Genomic DNA, 20,539 nt, shown 5'->3' on the forward strand with positions numbered 1-20,539 from the left:
TCAGAGCCCACTGATATTCACCGATCCTTGGAAGTGACCTATTCAGAGCTGAATTCCTACATGTTCTATGCCTCCCTCTGTTCATTTCAAGTGAGCGTTTTAAGAGAGTTCTAACAAGTCAGAGCTTTATGACCAGCCAGGTGAACAAGCCATTTTGATTTTTTCCAGTACATATCTGAGCAGTTGCATGGAGTCTCATAGGTTAACCATCACATATAAATAGATTGGTTACCTCTACCTTTCAAAATAATCCCATCCCTCCCTTCCAGCATCCTCTGTCACCTCCCCTGAGGCACCCTATGCTCTTAACACACTGAATCCATCAGTCCCTGAGCAGAACCAGCTTTTTCTCAAAGGTATTGTTTTTATAACAAGACAAAACACTTAGTATCCCTTCCTCAGGGGCACCTGGTGGCTCAGACAGTTAAATGTCTGTCTCTTGATTTTGGCTCAGATTGTGATCTAACGGTTCATGGGCTCCAGCCCCACGTTGGGCTCTGTGCTGACAGCATGGAGCCTGCCTAGGATTCTCTCTCTCGCCCTCTCTCTCTCTCTCTGCCCCTACCCTGTTTGCTCATGCTTTCTCTCTCTCTCTTGAAACAAATAAATAATCTTTAAAAAAAATAAATAAACACTTAAAAACAAAATCACACGACTCTCTTCTGCCAAGTCTGAACTTGGCCTCAAAAGTCTTTTCATGTTCTTGATTACCAAGTGCTCAGTTGGAATACCAGATAAAACTTCTTTCCATCTCAGCTATGGGGCATTAAAGTATTCAGCAGACTATATTATAACCTAATGGCTTTCTGCACACAATACCTTGACCATAGACAATAAGAAATGTTTTTAAAATGACAGGATTCAATTGCTTAATCTCATCAGCATAAAATACATACAGCCTCCACATGAGAAGAACAAAGTACATGAAAACTGGCATTCTTTACTCGCTACAGAAAAGTGATAATTTTTCTCCACTAAATTACAACTTGCTCAGCTACTTGAAGTAACCGTAAGAGAGACATACCTGTTGAAGTTTATGAGGTATAGAAAAGCAGTCCGTGGGGCAGGTCCATTCCAGTGGATGGTATAGCCCTTCTCCAGCATGATCACAGGCTGGTACTGTGGAAAGGTGGCCTTCTGATTAATGCCTCGGAGCACCATCGGATAGGAGGGATACTCATCTCGTGCGATGGTCATCGTCAGATTCTGAGTGCTCCATGTCTGGACATAAACCTTCAAAAAATAATTAAGAATGAAAGGGAAGGGGGCGCCTGGGTGGCTCAGTCGGTTGAGCAGCCAACTTCGGCTCAGGTCATGATCTCGCGGTCCGTGAGTTCGAGCCCCGCCTCGGGCTCTGTGCTGATGGCTTAGAGCCTGGAGCCTGTTTCGGATTCTGTGTCTCCCTCTCTCTGACCCTCCCCCGTTCATGCTCTGTCTCTCTCTGTCTCAAAAATAAATAAACATTAAAAAAAAAAAAAAAAAAAAGAATGAAAGGGAAGAAGACTCTTAATTACAGAGAACAAACTGGTGATTCCCAGAGGGGGAGGTGGGTGAGGGGATGGGTGAAATAGGTGATGGGGATTAATACACTTATCAGGGCACCTGGGTGGCTCAGTCGGTTGAGCGTCCAACTTCAGTTCATGATCTCGAGGTTCGTGGGTTCAAGCCCTGCGTCAGGCTCCGTGCTGACAGCCCAGAGCCTAGAGCCTGCTTCAGATTTTGTGTCTCCCTCTCTCTCTGCCCCTCCCTTCCCTCTCAAAAATAAATAAACACTTAAAAAAACTTTTTTTAAAGCACACTTACCATGGTGAGCACTGAGTGATACATAGAATTGCTGAATCACTATATTATACACCTGACACTAACACTGTATGTTAAGTCTACTGGAATTAAAACTAAAAGCTTGATACAAACTTTTAAAAAGAATTAAGGAGGAGAGAGCAAAAGCTTAAATAGCTAAACAAACATTTCCAGCACAAAGTCCAGTGTCTCTACTTTCAGAACAGAGGTTCTGTGATCTGAGCCAGACTAAACGAGTAGAAGCCAACTTCATCGTAAGTTATACTTAAAATGAAGCCCCACTTAAACTGAAATGGTAAAACCAGACCAAGCATTCTGCTAGCCAAGATCTTCATCATCTCCTCCGCCACAACGGGCCAGCTTATTCATCAGAATATAAAGCCTTTGCGGCTTACACAGCTTGTCAAAGAAATACCTCAGTCTGAAGAACACACATCCAAAAAAAACCCGTAAATTAACGTGAAACCTGATACCCTCCAGTCAGATCTGAAAGCCTTTTCTCTAAAACAAGAGATGGAAAATTGAAATATCTTAGAGCTTCGGCTTTTCATTTTCCATGACCTACATCAGCCCAAGAAGTCATTTTTCACCCATTCAAAAAAAAAAAAAAAAAAAAAAAAAAAAGGCTTTATAAAGCACTTTACAAAAACTGGAAAAATATATTAAACAGAGACAACTTTGAGAATTCTGAATTTATTCCAGTGGTATTTGAGCCCTTGCTCTGCCAAAACAAAACCTTCCCCAAATGCATCCTCTAAAGAACAAACCTCAGAACAATTTCCTAAAGCAAATCAGTATCCTGTAACAGAATTCCCCAGAAGTCTTAAAACATTTGCAGAATACTGTATTTAATCCACAATATTTCTCTATTTTTCTTCCTGTCATTTCTACAGTTTTGTACATATTGAGCCAGGAAAGCTTAAGTCTTATTTGTGTTTCAACACAATACTCTCCTTTCTGATACCACTTAAAGATTTAAAATAGATGGGAAATATATATTTTGAGATTACTGACTGTCTTCATTTAAATATATATATATTTAGTATGTACTATATATTATAGTTACTACAAATAACATACTTATTTTTTAATTATTATTATTTTAATGTTTATTAATTCTTGAGACAGAGACAGAGCGTGAACAGGGGAGGGGCAGAGAGAGAGGGAGACACAGAATCTGAATCAGGCTCCAGGCTCTGAGCTGTCAGCACAGAGCCCGACGTGGGACTTGAAACCACGGAACTGTGAGATCATGACCTGAGCTGAAGTTGGACGCTTAGCTGACTGAGCCACCCAGGCACCCCATAACATACTTATTTTTAAACACAGGTTTATATTTAACCTGTAGGTTATATATAATACATATTGTTTTTAAAAATGTTTATATTTAACCTGTATTTATTTATAGGTTATATAAATATCATATATATACATGTATATATTACAAAATATAAGTTAAAATAATAAAATATTAAAACTACATAAAAAACAAGTTATATATAACAGGTTATATATAATATATAATGGGAGATAGATAGATAGACAGATAGATCTCCTCCCTTCTTCCAAATCCGGGAAGATATGAGGTAGCACATATTATTACCTTAATTCTCCTATGTTACCACCTTTTTTCCTGAGCCCCTTTAACCCTTGGGTTAGCAAAAAACAAGCATCCCATTAAAATATATTTACAAATAGCTAAGTAATTGTTATTCTATCTTGAGATCCAGGTGTTCTACCCTTTGCTTAAAGACATAAAGTCTTCTACAAATGTCTGCAGATCTGGGCCCCCAGCCCAAATCCAAAATTCTCAGGAAAAAATTTCTGACCTGTGGTCCTACCATTCCCAGAGCCTCCTAGGAAGTATTAGATGACTTATTTCTTTCTTCATCCTTCAGTAAAAAGTGAATTACTACTCTGCTTTATAAGATAGAAGGATCAGGTTCACATTCTCAAATACGCTTGAAATCCAAAGGGTTGACAGATGTGTTTATAATAATTTTTTATTTCCTTGGTGAGTACACACCACTTTCAGACAGACACATACACACGAAACTTAACTAAAACTATAGCTACAAAAAGGAGCTGAAAGCTTTTTGTTTTAATTCTAAAATTTCTTCTTCTTTTTTTTTTTAAGTAGGCTTCGTGCTCAGTGTGGAGCCCAGTGTGAGACTTGAACTCACAACCCTGAGATCAAGACCTGAGCTGAGTTCAAGAGTTGGATGCTTAAACGACAGAGTCACCAAAGCACCTTGTAATTCTAGAATGTCTATAGCTTCCTAGGTATTGATAGGTTACTTAGTTTTAGCAGGCAATTCTGATTAGGAATAAAATGAAAGGGGGGCACCCGGGTGGCTCAGTTGGTTGAGCTTCCGACTTCAGCTCAGGTCATGATCCCAGGGTTCGTGGGTTCGAGCTCCATGTTGGGCTCTGTGCTGACAGCCTGGAGCCTGCTTCAGATTCTGTGTCTCCCTCTCTCTCTCTGTCCCTCTCCCACTCAGACTCTGTTTCTCTCAAAAATAAACATTTAAAAAAATTTTTTAAGAAGAATAAAATGAAAGGAAAAAAGAAATTACATTTTAAACCATGTTTTCTTCTTTACTAGAGCTAATTCTCCATTTTTTCCTTGTTCTTCCCAGGACTTAGGCAAGAATAACATTTTTTTTTTCCCATATTGGAATGAGAAATCCCACAACAAAGAAGCTAATACTCCTTTAAAGTAAGTCAGGAGACTCCTTCCCATCTTCATCCCTCTGCCAGATTCCCTAATTTAGTAGAGATAATGACCCTGAGAGCAAAGAATAAATCCCCCTCTCAGGGGGCACAGCTGTCGCATGACAAGGAAACCTGGCCTAAGACTCAGGAAATATGGGTTCTCACGCCAACCATATCCCAACTATATTTAACCAAGGGCGAGTCGTACTATTTCTGTTGGACCCACTTTTCCACCTGTTTAATTAATTTGGAGCAGTGGAACCTTAAATAAAACTGTACGAGTCCATGGGGCACCAAAGTGGCTCAGTCCATCAAGCGTCTGACTCTGATCTCTGTTCAGGTCGTGACCTCACTGTTTGTGAGTTCGAGCTCTATGTCGGGCTCCATGTTAACAGTGCAGAGCCTGCATGGGATTCTCTCTCCCTCTCTCTCTGCCCCTCTCCCGGGCTTGCTCACATACGCTCTTTTTCTCTCTCTCCAAATAAACAAACTTAAAAAAGTCTGTCTGAGTCCATGACTCCCAATGATTTTATTTTTCTTTTTTCCTAAAGGAAGCTCATGCCTTGGAAAGTATCGACCATGCTGAGGAGCAGAGGAGTACTCCTTGTGGAAGTGGTGCTGTTAGGAGCTGGGTAGGAATCAGGCACCAGAGAGCATTCTGGCCTACCTGGGCATAGTTCCCGCTGCAGACCACTGCATTCCATTTGGTAATATTCACGCAGCTTGGGTGGCGGATCAGGTAATTGTCGATTCTTCCCACATACGCATCCTTGTATCCTGTCACAGAGCCGTCGATGTCGTGGAATATGGAGTTCTTATCACCATCCAGCTCACAATCTTCAAACCAGGGGCCAGGCTTCCCAAAGAAGACATTCAGAGAGACCTGCCAGCAGTGAAAGACAAGGACATCACAAAATGAAGGCTTCTGCATTCCTGGCCAGCGTCCCCTGCAAGGATCCAACTGCATATCCCTTACAACTGCTTTGAGGTCAGAGCAGTTCTGAGTCACAGTTCATAGTTGTCAACCACAGCACCCAAAGTTTTCACTTAATCATGACATGGTTCGTTGGGGGGGGTGGGGGTGGAAATTACAAAGCCTTGTGGAGTTCAAGTGGCAAATGTTAAAAATATAGCTGGTGTTTCCCTTTATCTTCCATTTAAAAACTATGACCTGCTCTCCAGACAAAACTAACCTATGGTAAGAGAATCAGAACAGTTGTGGGGAAGGGAAATATGGAGCCATGCATATTTGTTAAAAATTATAAACCTGACACTTAGGATGTGAGCATGTCCCTGTATGCAAATTATACCTCGATTAAATAGTCTGTTATAAATTCTATCTTCTGAGTTAGTTCGTCATTTTATTTCACTCCAAATGCTTTAGTTCTTGTTCATTTGACTCCTTACACCCCCCCCCCCCACCAAAAAACATGTACAGTTTCAAATCAAAACACAGGCCAAGTGTTGCCTTGGTATGCTGGGTGACCAATGAACTCACTCGAATCTGCTAGAAAGTGTATGTTACTTTCTCGTCAACATAGACCAAACCCAGCTCAGTAATTTTTATATCAGGTAGAGTTAATTTAAAGCTTTTGTTAAACATGTAGTACACAACTGCAAAGCAGGCTGCAGATTACATGTTTTATAGTCTTTAGCTGTTTCTTATTAGTGGTAAATTATTCATACTATTCAAGGGGTGCAGACACACCTTTTTTTTTTTTTTTTTTTTGACAGAGAGAGCACAAGCAGGGTAGGAGTAGAGAGAGAGGATCCAAAGCAGGCTCTACACTGACAGCAGCAAGGCCGATAGGGGGGCTCAAATTCACCAACCCTGAGATCATGACCTGAGCCAAAGTCAGACACTTAACTGACTGAGTCACCCAGGTGCCCCATCATGCTCAGATGATTTAAAGTCAAACTGAACGTCTAAATGATAAGCAATTCAATGAAAAATCATTGACGTCTGGGACACATGGCTGGCTCTAGGTTCTTAGTCGTACGCTTTTTTTCTCATTTCCCTTGTACATCCTGTTGTTAAACCTAAGAGAAGTTTGGGCATGTTTCCCACTTTTCAGGGAGCACAAATGTGGCAAACCATTCCCTTTACAAGCTGTTCCCAGGGTGTGAGCACCATCAGACCTCCTGGATGATGACCACCGCGTTTGCACGGCAGGGATGTTAGAAGTCGGAACTCCACAACCAACACAACACCTGATGAACTGTTTCTCAGAACGACTGTGTCATCGTCACTGCAGCTCCATGTACGGAGGTCTGTGTGCACAGCAGGTGAACACCCGGCCTCCACACTGGAGAGCTGCTCCAAAGACCGTCCTATTTACTCATGTGGGAAGCTACCTGCTAGTGTCGCCCTCCCTCTTCCCCTGCAGTCATGCGGTCGAAAAGAGAGCCAGCCAACCAAGCTGGCATCCCAATTTGCACCTGTGCCTCTGTTTCCTGCCTCAGCCATTCTGGAAAACCAGATACAGGCTTTGGTAAACTATCTCATGTTCTATTTTAAACTAGGCTACCACAGAGTCAGCCCACGGACGTGAATGAGAGAGGCATGAGCCACTTCCCAGTCGTGGCCGCCTGTGGAAGCGGCGAGCGAGATGGTCTGAGACTCAATCTCCACGTACCAAGGTCGTTTTGGAACTGGCAAGATGGTGGAGGGAGAGGTACGTAACCTTACTGTCCTGTGTACTAACGGTACAGGGGTCACCGATGAAACTACTAAGAAAACAAACGATTCCTGTGGGCCACTGTACTGTAAACAATGATTTCTCAGTCTTCTTTGCAGTCTTCGTAAAAACCTTCCGACAGTTTTTATCCATATTTGCTTTATACCACCCCAGGACTCCTCTTCTTCCCCATCCTTTTATCCTGTTTCCCCAAAAGAATAAGCCCCAGACAAGTAGAATACCAGGCAGAACTCAAATCACTTCATAGATTATCACAATGAACTTCCCCAAATCCTCTGGTTCCTATGAAACTCTACCATCCTCAGTCCCGCGCTATCATTTTAAGACACTGTCCCTTTCGAGATATCACTTGAATGTCAAAAATACCCCTGGTCACATGGGATCTCTGTTCTCACCTTGAACTCAACGGGACAGCGTGCATGGAATGAGGAGTCTCTTTTGCATGTATTTCTCCTCCCAGCTGTAAAGACTCGTACGAACACTTGGTTCGTGTGTTTGTCTCTGGGGATGCGCTACCCCTCTTGCTCCTGTCGTGGTCACCACATAGGTACCGTAAGAACATACTTACGTGTGGACCAAACTTCACGAGGGAGATGTTATTCCTGGGAGTTATCTGCCAGGGATTCTTCACAAGGAAGCCGATAGCACTGGTGTACCTATCTGGAGTTGGCACATATTTTTTGAAAGTGCACCTGGTTAGATGAATGGGCCCGTCATAAATCTGAAAGCCTCTAATTGGGAACGTCCTGTTGAAATACAAGATTGTGTTTAATGTGCATGGGCCCATCCCTGCACCGGCACGTCACTTACAAGTTTGTTTTATAAACACTGTTGAATATCTCATACACGCTAAGCACAATTCTAGGATACAGCGGTACCATGACAAAATCCCCGAGCAAAACGGTGGAAAAGGCAGACAGAAAAACAAGGATAATTTCAGGCAGTGAGTGTTGTGCAGGCAGAGACACGGTAATACAATAGGTTGGGTAGAAGAGAGACGCTGTTTTGGACAGAACGGAGGCCTCTCTGAAGAGGTGATTTTTGCTTCCTTGAATCAACTCAGTCAAGACCTTTTGTTTGGGAACTCCTATACTTCGGTTTTGGTTCCAAAATCTCTGGCAGGAGAATAAAAGACCAATCTGTGCTTTCACAGAGAGAACCTCCTTTCAAGCCACTAAATGATAGTAATAAGATGAAATGATACACTTAAAAGCATAAAAGTGTAAATCCTCAAGGCTTACTATGTCAAAGGGGTTGGCTGGATTGAGAAATTTGGTTTATTCATTTTCCTCCTTTCTGTTCAAACACAAACTCCTTAACCTACTAATCATATATCATTAATTATAATTAAGGTACAAAACCCATAATATTCTGGATCCCTTAGGTTTCTCCCCCTGTTAAATTCTTTAACGGCACTGCAGAGGATTCCTACAGCAACATCAGTTTACAACTTGGCAGTGTTTTACAGTAAAAACATACATGCCAGCAAGAAAATGAAGTAGCCTGCTTAAAAATCTATGCACCTTGATGAACGTCTAAGGATATATCCCAAAATGGCTCTCTCTCATAGAAAAAGTTGTAAAGAGACAGTAAAATAAACACTGGATCCACTGACCAAGGAGGACTCTTTGTTTTAGAAAATCTTCCTTCATGAAGAAGCGATAAGAATTTTGAAACAAATCTGAAGGCCACATCGAATCAAAATTTTGTACACCTGAAACTAACATAATATTGTATGTCAACTATACTTCAATTAAAAAAGAAAAATGGAGGGGGTGGCACCTGGGTGGCTCAGTCGATTGAGCGTCCAACTCTTGATTTTGGCTTCGCTCATGATCTCACAGTTGTGAGATCGAGTTCCATGGCGGGCTCCACGCTGGTGGTAGGGCCTGCTTAAGATTCTCTCTGCCCCTCTCCTTCCTTTGCCCCCTCCCCCACTCATGAGTGTGCACTCTCTCTCAAAAAAGAAAAAGAAAAAAGAAAAAGAGAGAGAGAGAAAAAAGAAAAACACTAGAGGCCAATGTCAAGTGAAAAGAATGGAACTGGGCACCATCATACTGTAGCCAAACGCTAGCCGATATACAGCTATTTTTCATTACACATTAGAAGAGACAGCTACAGCCCAATCTTGACAGGCACATCACAGCGATGAAGGCAGACTAACAGGGTTTGAATCCCACCTCAGCTACTTTTAGTAAGCTCCTCATTTATAAAGCAGGATAATGACAGTACCTACCTCACTGGGCTTTGCGAGGATTAAGTGAAGAATAAAGTATTTAGAACGGGGCCTGACACATGGCAAGCACTTAATAAACATTAGCTATTAAAAATCCACGAAGTTTCTTCCCTCATGGCTTCCACAGTCTGACTAACAGGAGGGCTACACAGAGCGTAGCTTATAAGGGCATTCAGGATTTCCCAACAACAAGCAAAGGGGGAGTGGAACCAAGCTCACTCTTTGCCAGAGGCTAGTAAAAGCCCTTTTGCCAACACTCACCTCGCTGCCCCTCAAAGTGAGCAGTCTGTGTGGCCCATCCCCCTGACCCATCCTAGCCCAATGCCTACAGTGTATAACTTTAAGGGAACTGATGCTTGATGAATTCTGGCAGCGGGTCCAACATAAGACCTTCAGAACATGAGTTGTTCTTTGTTTTTCTCACAAGTAAAATGAGGACAATTCCAAACTGGGTCTCAGAACCGAGGTATGGGTTAATTACTTACTAGTTCCCTAAAAGCTCTAAAGTATCTTTCTGGTGCTAAGTACTATTTTAATGACTCTGTGATTATTTTGACAGAAAACATGCCAAAAGTCTGCTCTGTACAGCTGAAACACTGGTAATTACACAGCCGTGGTTCAGTTTTGAGTCAGCTTTGGCATCTATCAACTCTTATTTTCTAGGACTTTTTTCAATAAGTTATTTCCTTTTTCCAGTGGCTATTTCTGCAAACCCACCTCACAAATTGAGGCAAGAGTGACCTAACGTCATAGTTTACAGTTTGGCCACTTTCTGTGGCTCAAGAAAGAAGAAAACAAAAAAGTCAGCAGCTTATATAAGGCCTTAAGCAAGAAATGAAAAACAAGATAGTTTCCTTCGTTAATTAATAATGAAATCTAAAGTGCTTGATAGTTAATGCTCCAAAATTCCAGAGTCTACCCAGCTGTAATAGTAATGATATAATAATAATAATAATAGTAATAATAATAAGATAAGGTGGGGAAAACCATCACAGAGGGAACCAATGCACCCAGGATTATTGCAGAAACTTCCGATAAGGGTTAGGTTTTCATTTATTGTTCAAATTTAACAGTCTACTGCTAAAGCAATGCTTACCTGTTCCTAGGTAGGGTCCGAGGCTTCTGGTCTATTCCTCCAGTGCCTACATATTTGTTCTGACCACCCTGAAAGCCATAATTCCTGCTCTCCCCAACAAAGAGAGATTCGGATACCTCCTGGCTGGAACCTTCATCACTGGGGAAGCTTCCATCACTGTTAAAATGAGAATAACCGTTACCTCCCACCTCCAGGAAATTTAAATTGGCCCTCAAATCCAGACACGCCATAACTTAAAAGCTAAAAATTTGCAAAACAGATAGGAGCTTTTTCTAATGCATATTATCAAGTCATCAAAAAGTCCTTCTAAGCTGTGAACATACCTCGTATAAATTAATACATGGTTTGCACATGAAACAGGTGACATTTCATTTAACAGCAACAATTGATTATTTTAGTCTGCAACAACCATATTGTACATGGGGGATGAACTTGCCCTGAGTTTAACACTTAGATGACAGTCATATTTAAGACAGTACCCAAATAACTCTTGTCTGGAGAAAAATATGTAACATTAAAAGTTCGGTTCTTAAAGATCACTGCAAAATTAGACCAGGTTCTAAGAAAGAAAATATTTAAATATTTTTTTAATGTTTATTTATGTTTGAGAGGAGGTGGGGTGGGGAGATACAGAATCTCAAGCAGGCTCCAGGCTCTGAGCTGTCAGTCCAGAGCCCGATGTGGGGCTCAAACTCACCGGCTGTGAGATCATGACTGAGCTGAAGTCGGACACTTAACTTAACCGACTGAGCCACCCAGGTGCCCCTAAGAAAGAAGATATTTAATATGCTCCCAACTTTTCTTCCCTTCCTCTCAAGTGTTTTCTCCTAAGCAAAAAAATATGACAGGCCAATCCTTCTACAGAATTCCAGCTATATTAACCTATGACTTTGGTGCGAATTCAATTAATTAAGAAAAATGTATTTTGGCCCTCTAGTGGTATCAGGAAGTGGGTGCTGTTTTGTTTGTTTTTTCAACTGCCAACGTAATGATAGAACAATCCATGTGTGATCAAACCCACCCCTCCCCCCAAACACACACACACACACACACACACACACACACACACACACACACACACAAAACCAGGGCTGTTTTACCTTACAGCTTTGAAATAATCAGATAAGTATTTTAAAAACAATTACAAACCTGGCAAAGGTCAGTCCTATTCCATTATCTGCAAATCTATGAGAAAAGAGAATAAAAGAACATTTAATTTATCACCTCATGTAAGAGATAATTTCTCTCAATATTTAATTTTTGGGAAAATCCAGGAGGTTCCAATAATGTTTACTCCCCAAGACCACAAGAAAATGTTTCACTTCCCAATAACTTAAAGCACACACTCCACAGTGAAGGTAGCGTTGCTGATTACCGGCCACATGACCTTGGGTAAGGCATTCGCCTTGACTCTCTCTCAGTTTTCTCACCTAGAAGTTGAACCGAGAACATAACCTTCCTCAATGGATACTTGAGGGCATTGAACATACTAATTAATGCCAACCCTTTAGGACAGTGCCTGTACACAGTAACCAGCACACAAGTGTGAGCTATATTATTTTTATGACTATTTTTGAAAACAATTAGGTCATGGGATTCTCTTCCAATTTTTCAACATTAATACCCAAGCTATTTCTACAGATTTAATACAAAACTAATTTTTTGCATGATGAAAGTCAGAGGTGACAGTAAAATGCCAAGAAGCTAATGTCAGTGCCAGTCGGAAAAAAAACATGTTTTTCTAGACTCTTGAACACCAAATCTTAGTTCAACATACATCAGACTTCTAAAATTATGCAAACGGGAAAAAATTAAGATGCTTACTGCCTCAAGTCGTATTAAGCCATAAGTCAACAGACTTAGTAAGGTGGAATTCACGATTTGTATTTGTAATGGCAGTGGGAGAGCAACAGAAAAACTTCTGAGTTTCCAAAAGGAAGGGAAAAAAATCCAGGTAGTTTCAAAATCTTTATTTAGCTCTCTGACATAGACGATACTTGTTATATAAAGTTAAATCCGCAACTCCTGTTCAATCTCATCAAAAAACTCTCGTGTCACCAGATGAGTTCAATTCCAATAAAAGCAACAGAAAGAATGATTCCAAACATTTGCTGCCTATGAGCGCGAGCAAACACTTCCTCAGAGCTCACCCCGTCTGTTAGTAATAATAGTAATATGATTCCAGGGGTGCCCGCTGGCTCAGGTAGGAGAGCGGGTGACTCTTGATCTCGGGGTCGTGAGGTCCAGCCCCACATTGAGTGTAGAGATTACTAAACATAAATAAATTTTTAAAAATAATAATAATATAATTCCAGAAACTATCACTGTATTTTCAGCACACTGGGTTGTTTAAAATTGCCTTAAAAAAATAAACACATAGGTGCCATCAGATAATGACTTTGTAGAGAATACCTACGCTGAATTCTGAACGACAATGTCTCCCCCTCTGACCCAAGCTCCATTGTCATTATTTTTAAAAGAAATGAGCCTGTCAATTAAAGCAGCAACACGTGGCTTTTCAGGGTCCGCATCCTGATGAGGCCTAAACCTTGGAGTTTAAAAAAAAAAAGAAGAAAAAGGACTTTTTAAACAAGCATTGGAAATCATTTATTTTACAATTGTAAGCTTAAGTGTCAGAAGGCAGGATTTACATATGACCAAGACAAACAAAATCTTAATGCACAATTTACAACTTAATTATTTGTATTTCAGATACTGAAAAAAAATTACATTTATTTATAGAAGTTTCCCAAGAACTGCTTTCATATTTTCTTATTGTTTTAAAGCAACTTACATTATAGAAGAGGACACTACAGAACATTCTAAGCACTAAAACCATTTCAAAACAAATAAATAAACAAAAACCTCAGACTAGGAAATCTGGTATGTTTTCACAAATTCTTAACTACATGGCACTAATATAAACACACTGAATAAATTCATCAGGTATTTTAACATACATATATGCAAACTAGAGTATTATTTGAGTTGTGTGCTAGTGAGATGTTTTAGATACAGAGATAAAACTAGTTCAATATTTAAAATGCCTAAATTTAAAACAGAGTGTATTTAATTAACTTGTTAATTACAAAGACTGAATTTTACTTCTTCTTTCTCTTCCTTCTACAACACTTACAAGGACCTTAATGAAAAGGTCAAAAAAATTGGTCTCAAACCACTATATAAATCAAATAAATAATTCCATAAAGCCACCTGGTTTTTAAATGTTTGCTTATTGAAAGAGAGAGAGAGAGAGAGAGAGAGAGAGAGAGAGAGAGAATCCTAAGCAGACTGCATGCTGTCAGCACAGAGGCCAACAAGGGGCTCAAACTCATGAACCATGAGATCATGACCTAAGCCGAAATCAAGAGTAGGACACTCAACTGACGGAGCCACCCAGGCGTCCCAAGGCCACCTATTTTTTAAAAAAGATCATTTCTATCTTAATTTTTACAAAGCTGGGGGGTGGGGATGGGGGAGAAACAACTAGATAATTTTCCAAAAACCAATTCAGCAGGCTGAGATTTTCAAACCATGCAGTCAGGAAATACCATTTGTACAAATGCCATTACCATAGTTGCTGGCACGGTAGATGCTATCATGGGAGAAGACGACATGCACAGAAAACAGCAAGTGAGAAGGTCCTTAGGCATGAGTGAGCTTGGCCAAGGAACAAACAAATTGGCTGGAGAGTAAGAAGCATGGGGCAGAGGACAGAGAAGTGAGCATATGCCAGGCAATGTGAGGGCCTAGGGAGAGCAGGACACAAGGCAGGTGATGGCCAAAGAGTACAAAGTTTTAGTTATACAATATAAATAAATTCTAGAGGTCTATCATACAGCACAGTGCCTTAGCTAATAATACTCTATTGTGCACTTAAAATTTGCTAAGCCAATAGATCTTAGGGTAAATGTTCTTACCACAAAAACATAAAAAATATTCTTAAATTTTTTTAATGATAACAATAAAGGAAGGTGAGAAAACTTTGGGAGATGATGGCTATGTATATGACCTTGATGGTGGTGATGGTTTCGTGGGTGTATACCTATCCCCAAACTCCCTGAGATGTATACATTAAATAGACACAGGTTTTTAGACGGTAGTCATACCTCAATAAAGCAGGTGGAGAGAGGGAGAGAGGGAGAGAGGGAGAGAGGGAGAGAGAGAGAGAGAGAGAGAGAGAGAGAGGGAGAGAGAGGGAGGGAGACGGAGGGAGACGGACAGTCTTCAGAAACATGGAATCAAGGAAGTGATACAACTGATTTCACTTTTTTCTTATAAACTGGTACTCACTGCTACTTGGTGAAAGGACTGTAGAGAATGGACCATAGGAGACCAGTCTGGAAGCTTTATACCTGTCCTTAGATTGTGTACATGACCCCTTACACTAAAGAGCTCTGACCTAATAGGTGAAATGTCTGACTCTGGGCCATCACCCACTCTCTGGTAATTGCGGTTGCTGCCAAACAGCTTTGCAGTCATTACGCAGTATCAAGCAGATGGAAGAGTTCTGGAAAGAAGACTACACAATGTTCTACAAGAAAGTTAAAAAAAGAAAAAAAAGGATCCTAAAGTAACACTGATTCTCTGCTGTAGCCATCTCACCTTTTCTGAAATTCCAATCCATATACATCAATTGTTGACTGCTTGCTTGGATACCCTTTATTTCTAACCTCTTTCCCACTTGATCTGTAGGCGATAGCTAACTTTCCCAATTTTTCACCATCCTCATTCACGAGCTTTCAGCACACTTTCCAACCTCCCTTAATTGGCCTTGGCCTTAAATACTACCTGGTTTCTGTGCTCTTTCATTCCCTTAGACGAAACGTCCCAATCTGACACCAAGAGCTTTCTTGGGTTACAATTTCCCTTCTTTGGATGCCTATAATTTCACATCTTGAAGACACACGAAAAGGCTCATCTGATTAACTGTTGAGTCAACTTTCCCTTTGTTGTACAGACTAAATATCTTCTGGATCCCATGAGCCTTATGTTTAATTCATGGGCTGGTTTATTACTCATTGTGTTAGTTGTTTTATCATTCTTACTCATGTCTGGACTGTACGAATGTACATGGGCATATTCTACACATGAGTTTATACAAAATTAAATATATACACCAACTGCCAAATGTCTTATTCATCTTCCATAATCAGTTCTTTCCAGTAACAACTTCTAAATGGAGTCTAATTCTCACTATGTATGCATTTATAAACTGGTAAGACAAATAATGAAGAGCAGAGGAAAAATTACCATTATCATAATATACACACATACCCAGTAAAGAACTTCTCAGGCCATTATGGATAAATTGTTTTACTGTCAAGCCTGATTAAAGCACCAATGAATTTCTGAAATATATTTTCTCATTCATCCATTCATACACACACACAATTTTTTAAGGCAGGGAAGAGAAAATCAATTGTGTTGTGTTTAAGCATTTTTCTGTTAATACTAAGCAAAGTACACATTACTAGTTCTACCAGTTAAAATAAACTCTTAAAAAGCAGCCGTGTCCTGTCAGCAAAGATTTCTTTGTTTTGCAAGTTAATATCCTCTTCTTGGTTCATAGTCCACTGTCATCTCTATGCTTCTTTTTCTTTTAAAGTTTATCTCCTATCTTCCCATTTCATATCTTGCTTAGCTATTAGGTGTCCAGTAACTTGTGTTTTATTTAAATAACGTCCAGAGTTTCCTGGTTTCTCAAATGTCATCTGATCATTGCTTTAAAATATTTCAGGCTCAACTTGACCTTTAAGTAGTCCTGATGAGTAATTTTACTAACTGTACTTTCTCCAGTTTTCTCCTGGCCTCGTGCCTTATTACTGTGTCGCAAAGATCTTGCCTCACACTTAAGTGGACTTACCAACCTACAGTGAGGATCCTATCTTATTCCCTTGTGAACAGTAGGGCCTGGTGTCTTTTTCTTAAATATCTATCAAAAGAGCCTATTAAACCTAGCACCCTTTAGAAACTATAAGTTGGTGGGGCGCCTGGGTGGACCAGTCTGCTAAGTGTCCAACTTTAGCTCAGGTCATGATCTTGCAGTCTGTGAGTTTGAGCCCTGTGTCATTCTCTGTGCTGACAGCTCAGAGCCTGGAGCCTGCTTCAGATTCCGTCTGTCTGTCTGTCTGTCTCTCTCTCTCTCTGCCCCTTCCCCGCTTGCACTCTGTCTTTCTCAAAAATAAACAAACATTAAATTAAAATAATAATAATAATAATAATAATAAAGAAACTAAGTTGGTCAATCAACTTGAAGTATAGGAAAAAAACACGTACGCAGTTTCTGCTGAATAGGACTTTAAGTTGCCATCTTTTCCAGAAACTTTTATTTCCATTGGAGACATGTTATTTATTTTGGCTCTCATAGAGCACATAGAAGAACTCTGTTGAAATGTTCTCCCTATCCCAACCACATTTTGCGGTTACAAAGGGGGGCAACATAGAGCCCAGAGACGATGGGACTCTGAGACTACAAACAACTGAACCAAACTAGCTTGCTCATCAAGTTCAAGACCTTTCTCTGTGAAATACATTTCAATGCAATGTTCCATTTTGACCACTAACAATAAATTCGATAGGCCTTGGTTTTCAGGAATTACACCAAAATGTCTTAGCTTGTTTTTCAATGAATCATGTTCTATGTTAGGCCAAATGTAGACCCTGTTTTCAACACCTCTCTCTCCTTTTTCTTTCTCTTTCTGAATATCTCTCTAACATCAATTTACAATGGTGAAAAAAGGGGAAAGTATCAACTTCTCTGGCATCTCAATAACATTTTAAAACAAACAAACCAGCCACAGGACCTAGAACAGCAGGGGGAGAAAAAAAAAGTTTCCCCAAAGCCTTCCTACAAGCTTTGAAAACTTTAGTTTAAATGTGTTACTGGAGAACAGAGCACAATGACTTACAACTCAGGAAGTTTTGTTTTGGCAAGATAGGGCCAGAATGTGATGTAAAAGGATGGACTCTACCTTGCGCTGTTATCCAAACAGAGGTATTCTCTTGGGTCTGCCGCACTAGCATTGGTTGTTTTGACACCTTTGTCAATAAATAAGCCAGCCTGGAAAATATAATAAGGGACTGAAGTGAACATGAGTCCTAAGTTATATCTATATACTTCTCATGACTCATGAAAATTACTTGTAGCTTATCACATCCACCAAAGAGAAGGGAGAGGAGCGAAGAGCAAGGCAAAGGTTTTATGAAAACAACTACCTTTCTGGATATTTTTATAATTTTATGTATTCAGTCATTCAACAAATATTTACTTGGTGCCTACCTTGTGGGAGGCACCAAGCGTGATGCATTAACAAGGAAACCGTGGTCTTTGCTGTTGTTGGCATATCCAGTAGCAGGAAGACACGCAATTAAAGAAACAATTACCATCCTGTGTGATAAGCAGTGATGAAGTGAGTAGATGATGCTTTAGCAGCATGTAAGAAGAGGCACCAAATGAGACCTTCCTCATAGATGGGAGACAGAGGATTCAGGGAAGGTCTCCTCAAAGCAGTGACCTCCTAAAGCTGAACGATGAGGGATGGGGAGGACCGAACCACACAAAAGAATGGGTTGGAATGAAGGGTGGCGGGGCATAGGTGGGAAGCAGCTGAAAAACCCGGAGCAAAGTACTCAAGGAAACCGTTGGTACAAAAAGTCTGGAAATGAGGGAGAGCGGGGCACATCTGAGAAGAGACTTAGATGGATGAACAGGAAATGTATGGAGGAGGGGAAAGCAAGGAAGAAAGCTGAAGAGAAACAAATGGTGGACAACATAGAGTCAATGTGCTGGAGTCCATTTAACGAGACTTTTAATAAAGGCAATGTAATTAACCGCACGTTAAGAATGAATGCTCTACCCACAGGATGGATAATGGATCAGAAAGGGAAAGGGGCAAAAAGAGAGATGAGAGATAAGAGATAAGGTAGGACATGACCCTGGTACTCCAGAAGAAAAACAAAGATGACAGAGACTTGGGCAGTAGTAATGGGGGAAAATGGATACGGTGAGAATTCTTTATGAGGTAGATACTGCTTAGCAATGAACAAAACGTCTAAGGGTGAGGGAGAGGGAGCGATAAAGGTTCATATCTTTCTGTTTGGGCAATCAGGTGGCCGGTGGTTTCATTCAGTGAGACAGAGATATGGGAATGGGTCTAGGGATACACATAAGGATTTTAGTTTTGAACACATTTTAGTGATGTGTCCCTGAGACAGCCAAATGTCAGTTGGAAATCAGACATGACTGACCTGTGCCAGATGCAGATTCGGGTGTCATGAGCAACCAAAGCAAAAAGGTCAGTGTTGGTATATTTACAGCTTATCCAAAGATGACAGGTTACTGTCTGAGGACCCCAAGGGTTCTGTTTCCCTTGGCTGTAAAGTATCATTCTGGACAGTCAGTCCCAAATTAAACAATTTAAAACCTAATCATCCGCTCATTATTTAGATATGATATTCTTCTAATCAATAGAATAGATTACTACATGTACTTCTGGTATATGACATTAAAAGTTAATTAGAATAGGATGTTTTTTTATATCACTACCATTAGAAAATTTTGAGGATTTCCACTTTGAAATGGTACTCTCAATAATTACTGGGCTCAATCAACTACTCGGCTTCTGACCAAGGTTTTTTGCTCTCTCAAGTGTTTAAGTGACGCTAAGCTCTTTAAATTATAGCACACTTAGGTCTTTACAGGATCCTCTCAGCATCGTAAATGGGAAGTATTTGTTGAACTTTGACGTGGATCACATCAGGGTAAAGAATCTGGGCACTATATTACATAGTGAAAATACCCAAGTGCCTTGTAAGCACAACATGAGGCAAATACATTTATCACTTGAGGGTGGGAATAAATACTAAATATCATGAAAACCGGTGTTCCTAAATGCTTTTGCTTTAGTTGATCTGTATCATTTTAAATTGGGCCAAATATCATAAACAGTATTTTACCACATAATTCATATGAAATGCCCAATAGGACATTCTACCAGCACTGTGAACTGAGAGAAGAAAGGAAGTATGCTTCTTAACCCACAGAAGCATATCATCTAATGTGTACATCCCTAATAGGTACTAACGATTGGAAAGAAGGTGAGAGGGAAAGAGGGAGGGAAGGAGTGAAGAGGGGAAGGTAGGAGTGAGGGAAGGGACAAGGACACAGGGATCAAGTCCATCATTGTAATTACTCAGATTGTATGCACATGCATGTGTTGGTATATATGCCTGGGTGTGTATAAATGGGATCCGGTATGTAATCCTGAATGTGTCTGCTTTCCTTTTTAAGAATTTTTCTTTAATGTTTATTTTTGAGACAGCGAGGGTGAAAGGGGGAGGAACAGAGAGGGAGACAGAGAATCTGAAGCAGGCTCTGCTGCACTGCCAGTGCAAAGCCAGACATGGGGCTTGAACCCAGCAACCACAAGATCATGACCTGAGCTAAAGTCAGACACTCAACTGACTGAGCCACCCAGGCGCCCCTGTGTCTGCTTTTTTAATCACAAATTACTTTTTGTGATGACAGGTTTTACCTAAAACTGACATTTCTCACTTGTATTTCTCAGCATTCCATCCTTCACCCTGTAAATCACATGAACTGATTTTGTTAAGGCCTAGGAACCTACCTTGAAACTTGAATGGACCCTGTTGTTATAAAATATACCCAACGGAGTGAGTTCTGGTTTTGCTAAGAGCTGCAATCCACTGGATTCTCCAGTAGGTTCCTTGTGGAATAAATACCATATTCCAGCATCCTGTAATTAAAAGGGTGAGATCATTAAAAGCCTTATTTTATAAAGCCACCCTATGAAATGGCTTCAATAGACTAAGTGCTTCAGAAACAAAAATGGATCTTTTTTAAAAAAATTTTCTTGAGTTTATTTATTTATTTTGAGAGTGAGAGACACAGAGGCAGCGTGAGCAGGGGAAGGCAGAAAGAGAAAGAGAAAGAGAAAGAGAAAGAGAAAGAGAAAGAGAAAGAGAAAGAGA

At 40.3% G+C, this 20,539-nt stretch overlaps 1 protein-coding gene across 2 annotated transcripts in view; it reads right to left on the reverse strand.

The window, feature by feature from the left end:
• The window catches only part of CEMIP2 (cell migration inducing hyaluronidase 2), an 86,232-nt gene that overhangs the window by 18,530 nt on the left and 47,163 nt on the right, over positions 1 to 20,539 (reverse strand). For both annotated transcript variants that reach the window (XM_049646352.1, XM_049646265.1), the window contains exons 11-18: positions 20,176 to 20,304; positions 17,521 to 17,609; positions 12,963 to 13,094; positions 11,696 to 11,731; positions 10,547 to 10,702; positions 7,783 to 7,960; positions 5,183 to 5,398; positions 1,025 to 1,233 (exon numbers count right to left, since the gene is read on the reverse strand). In XM_049646352.1, coding sequence (XP_049502309.1) covers positions 1,025 to 1,233; positions 5,183 to 5,398; positions 7,783 to 7,960; positions 10,547 to 10,702; positions 11,696 to 11,731; positions 12,963 to 13,094; positions 17,521 to 17,609; positions 20,176 to 20,304 — 1,145 coding nt within the window. The remainder of the gene's footprint in view (positions 1 to 1,024; positions 1,234 to 5,182; positions 5,399 to 7,782; positions 7,961 to 10,546; positions 10,703 to 11,695; positions 11,732 to 12,962; positions 13,095 to 17,520; positions 17,610 to 20,175; positions 20,305 to 20,539) is intronic.

Source organism: Panthera uncia, chromosome D4, assembly GCF_023721935.1.
Source record: "Panthera uncia isolate 11264 chromosome D4, Puncia_PCG_1.0, whole genome shotgun sequence".
Lineage (NCBI taxonomy): Eukaryota > Metazoa > Chordata > Mammalia > Carnivora > Felidae > Panthera > Panthera uncia.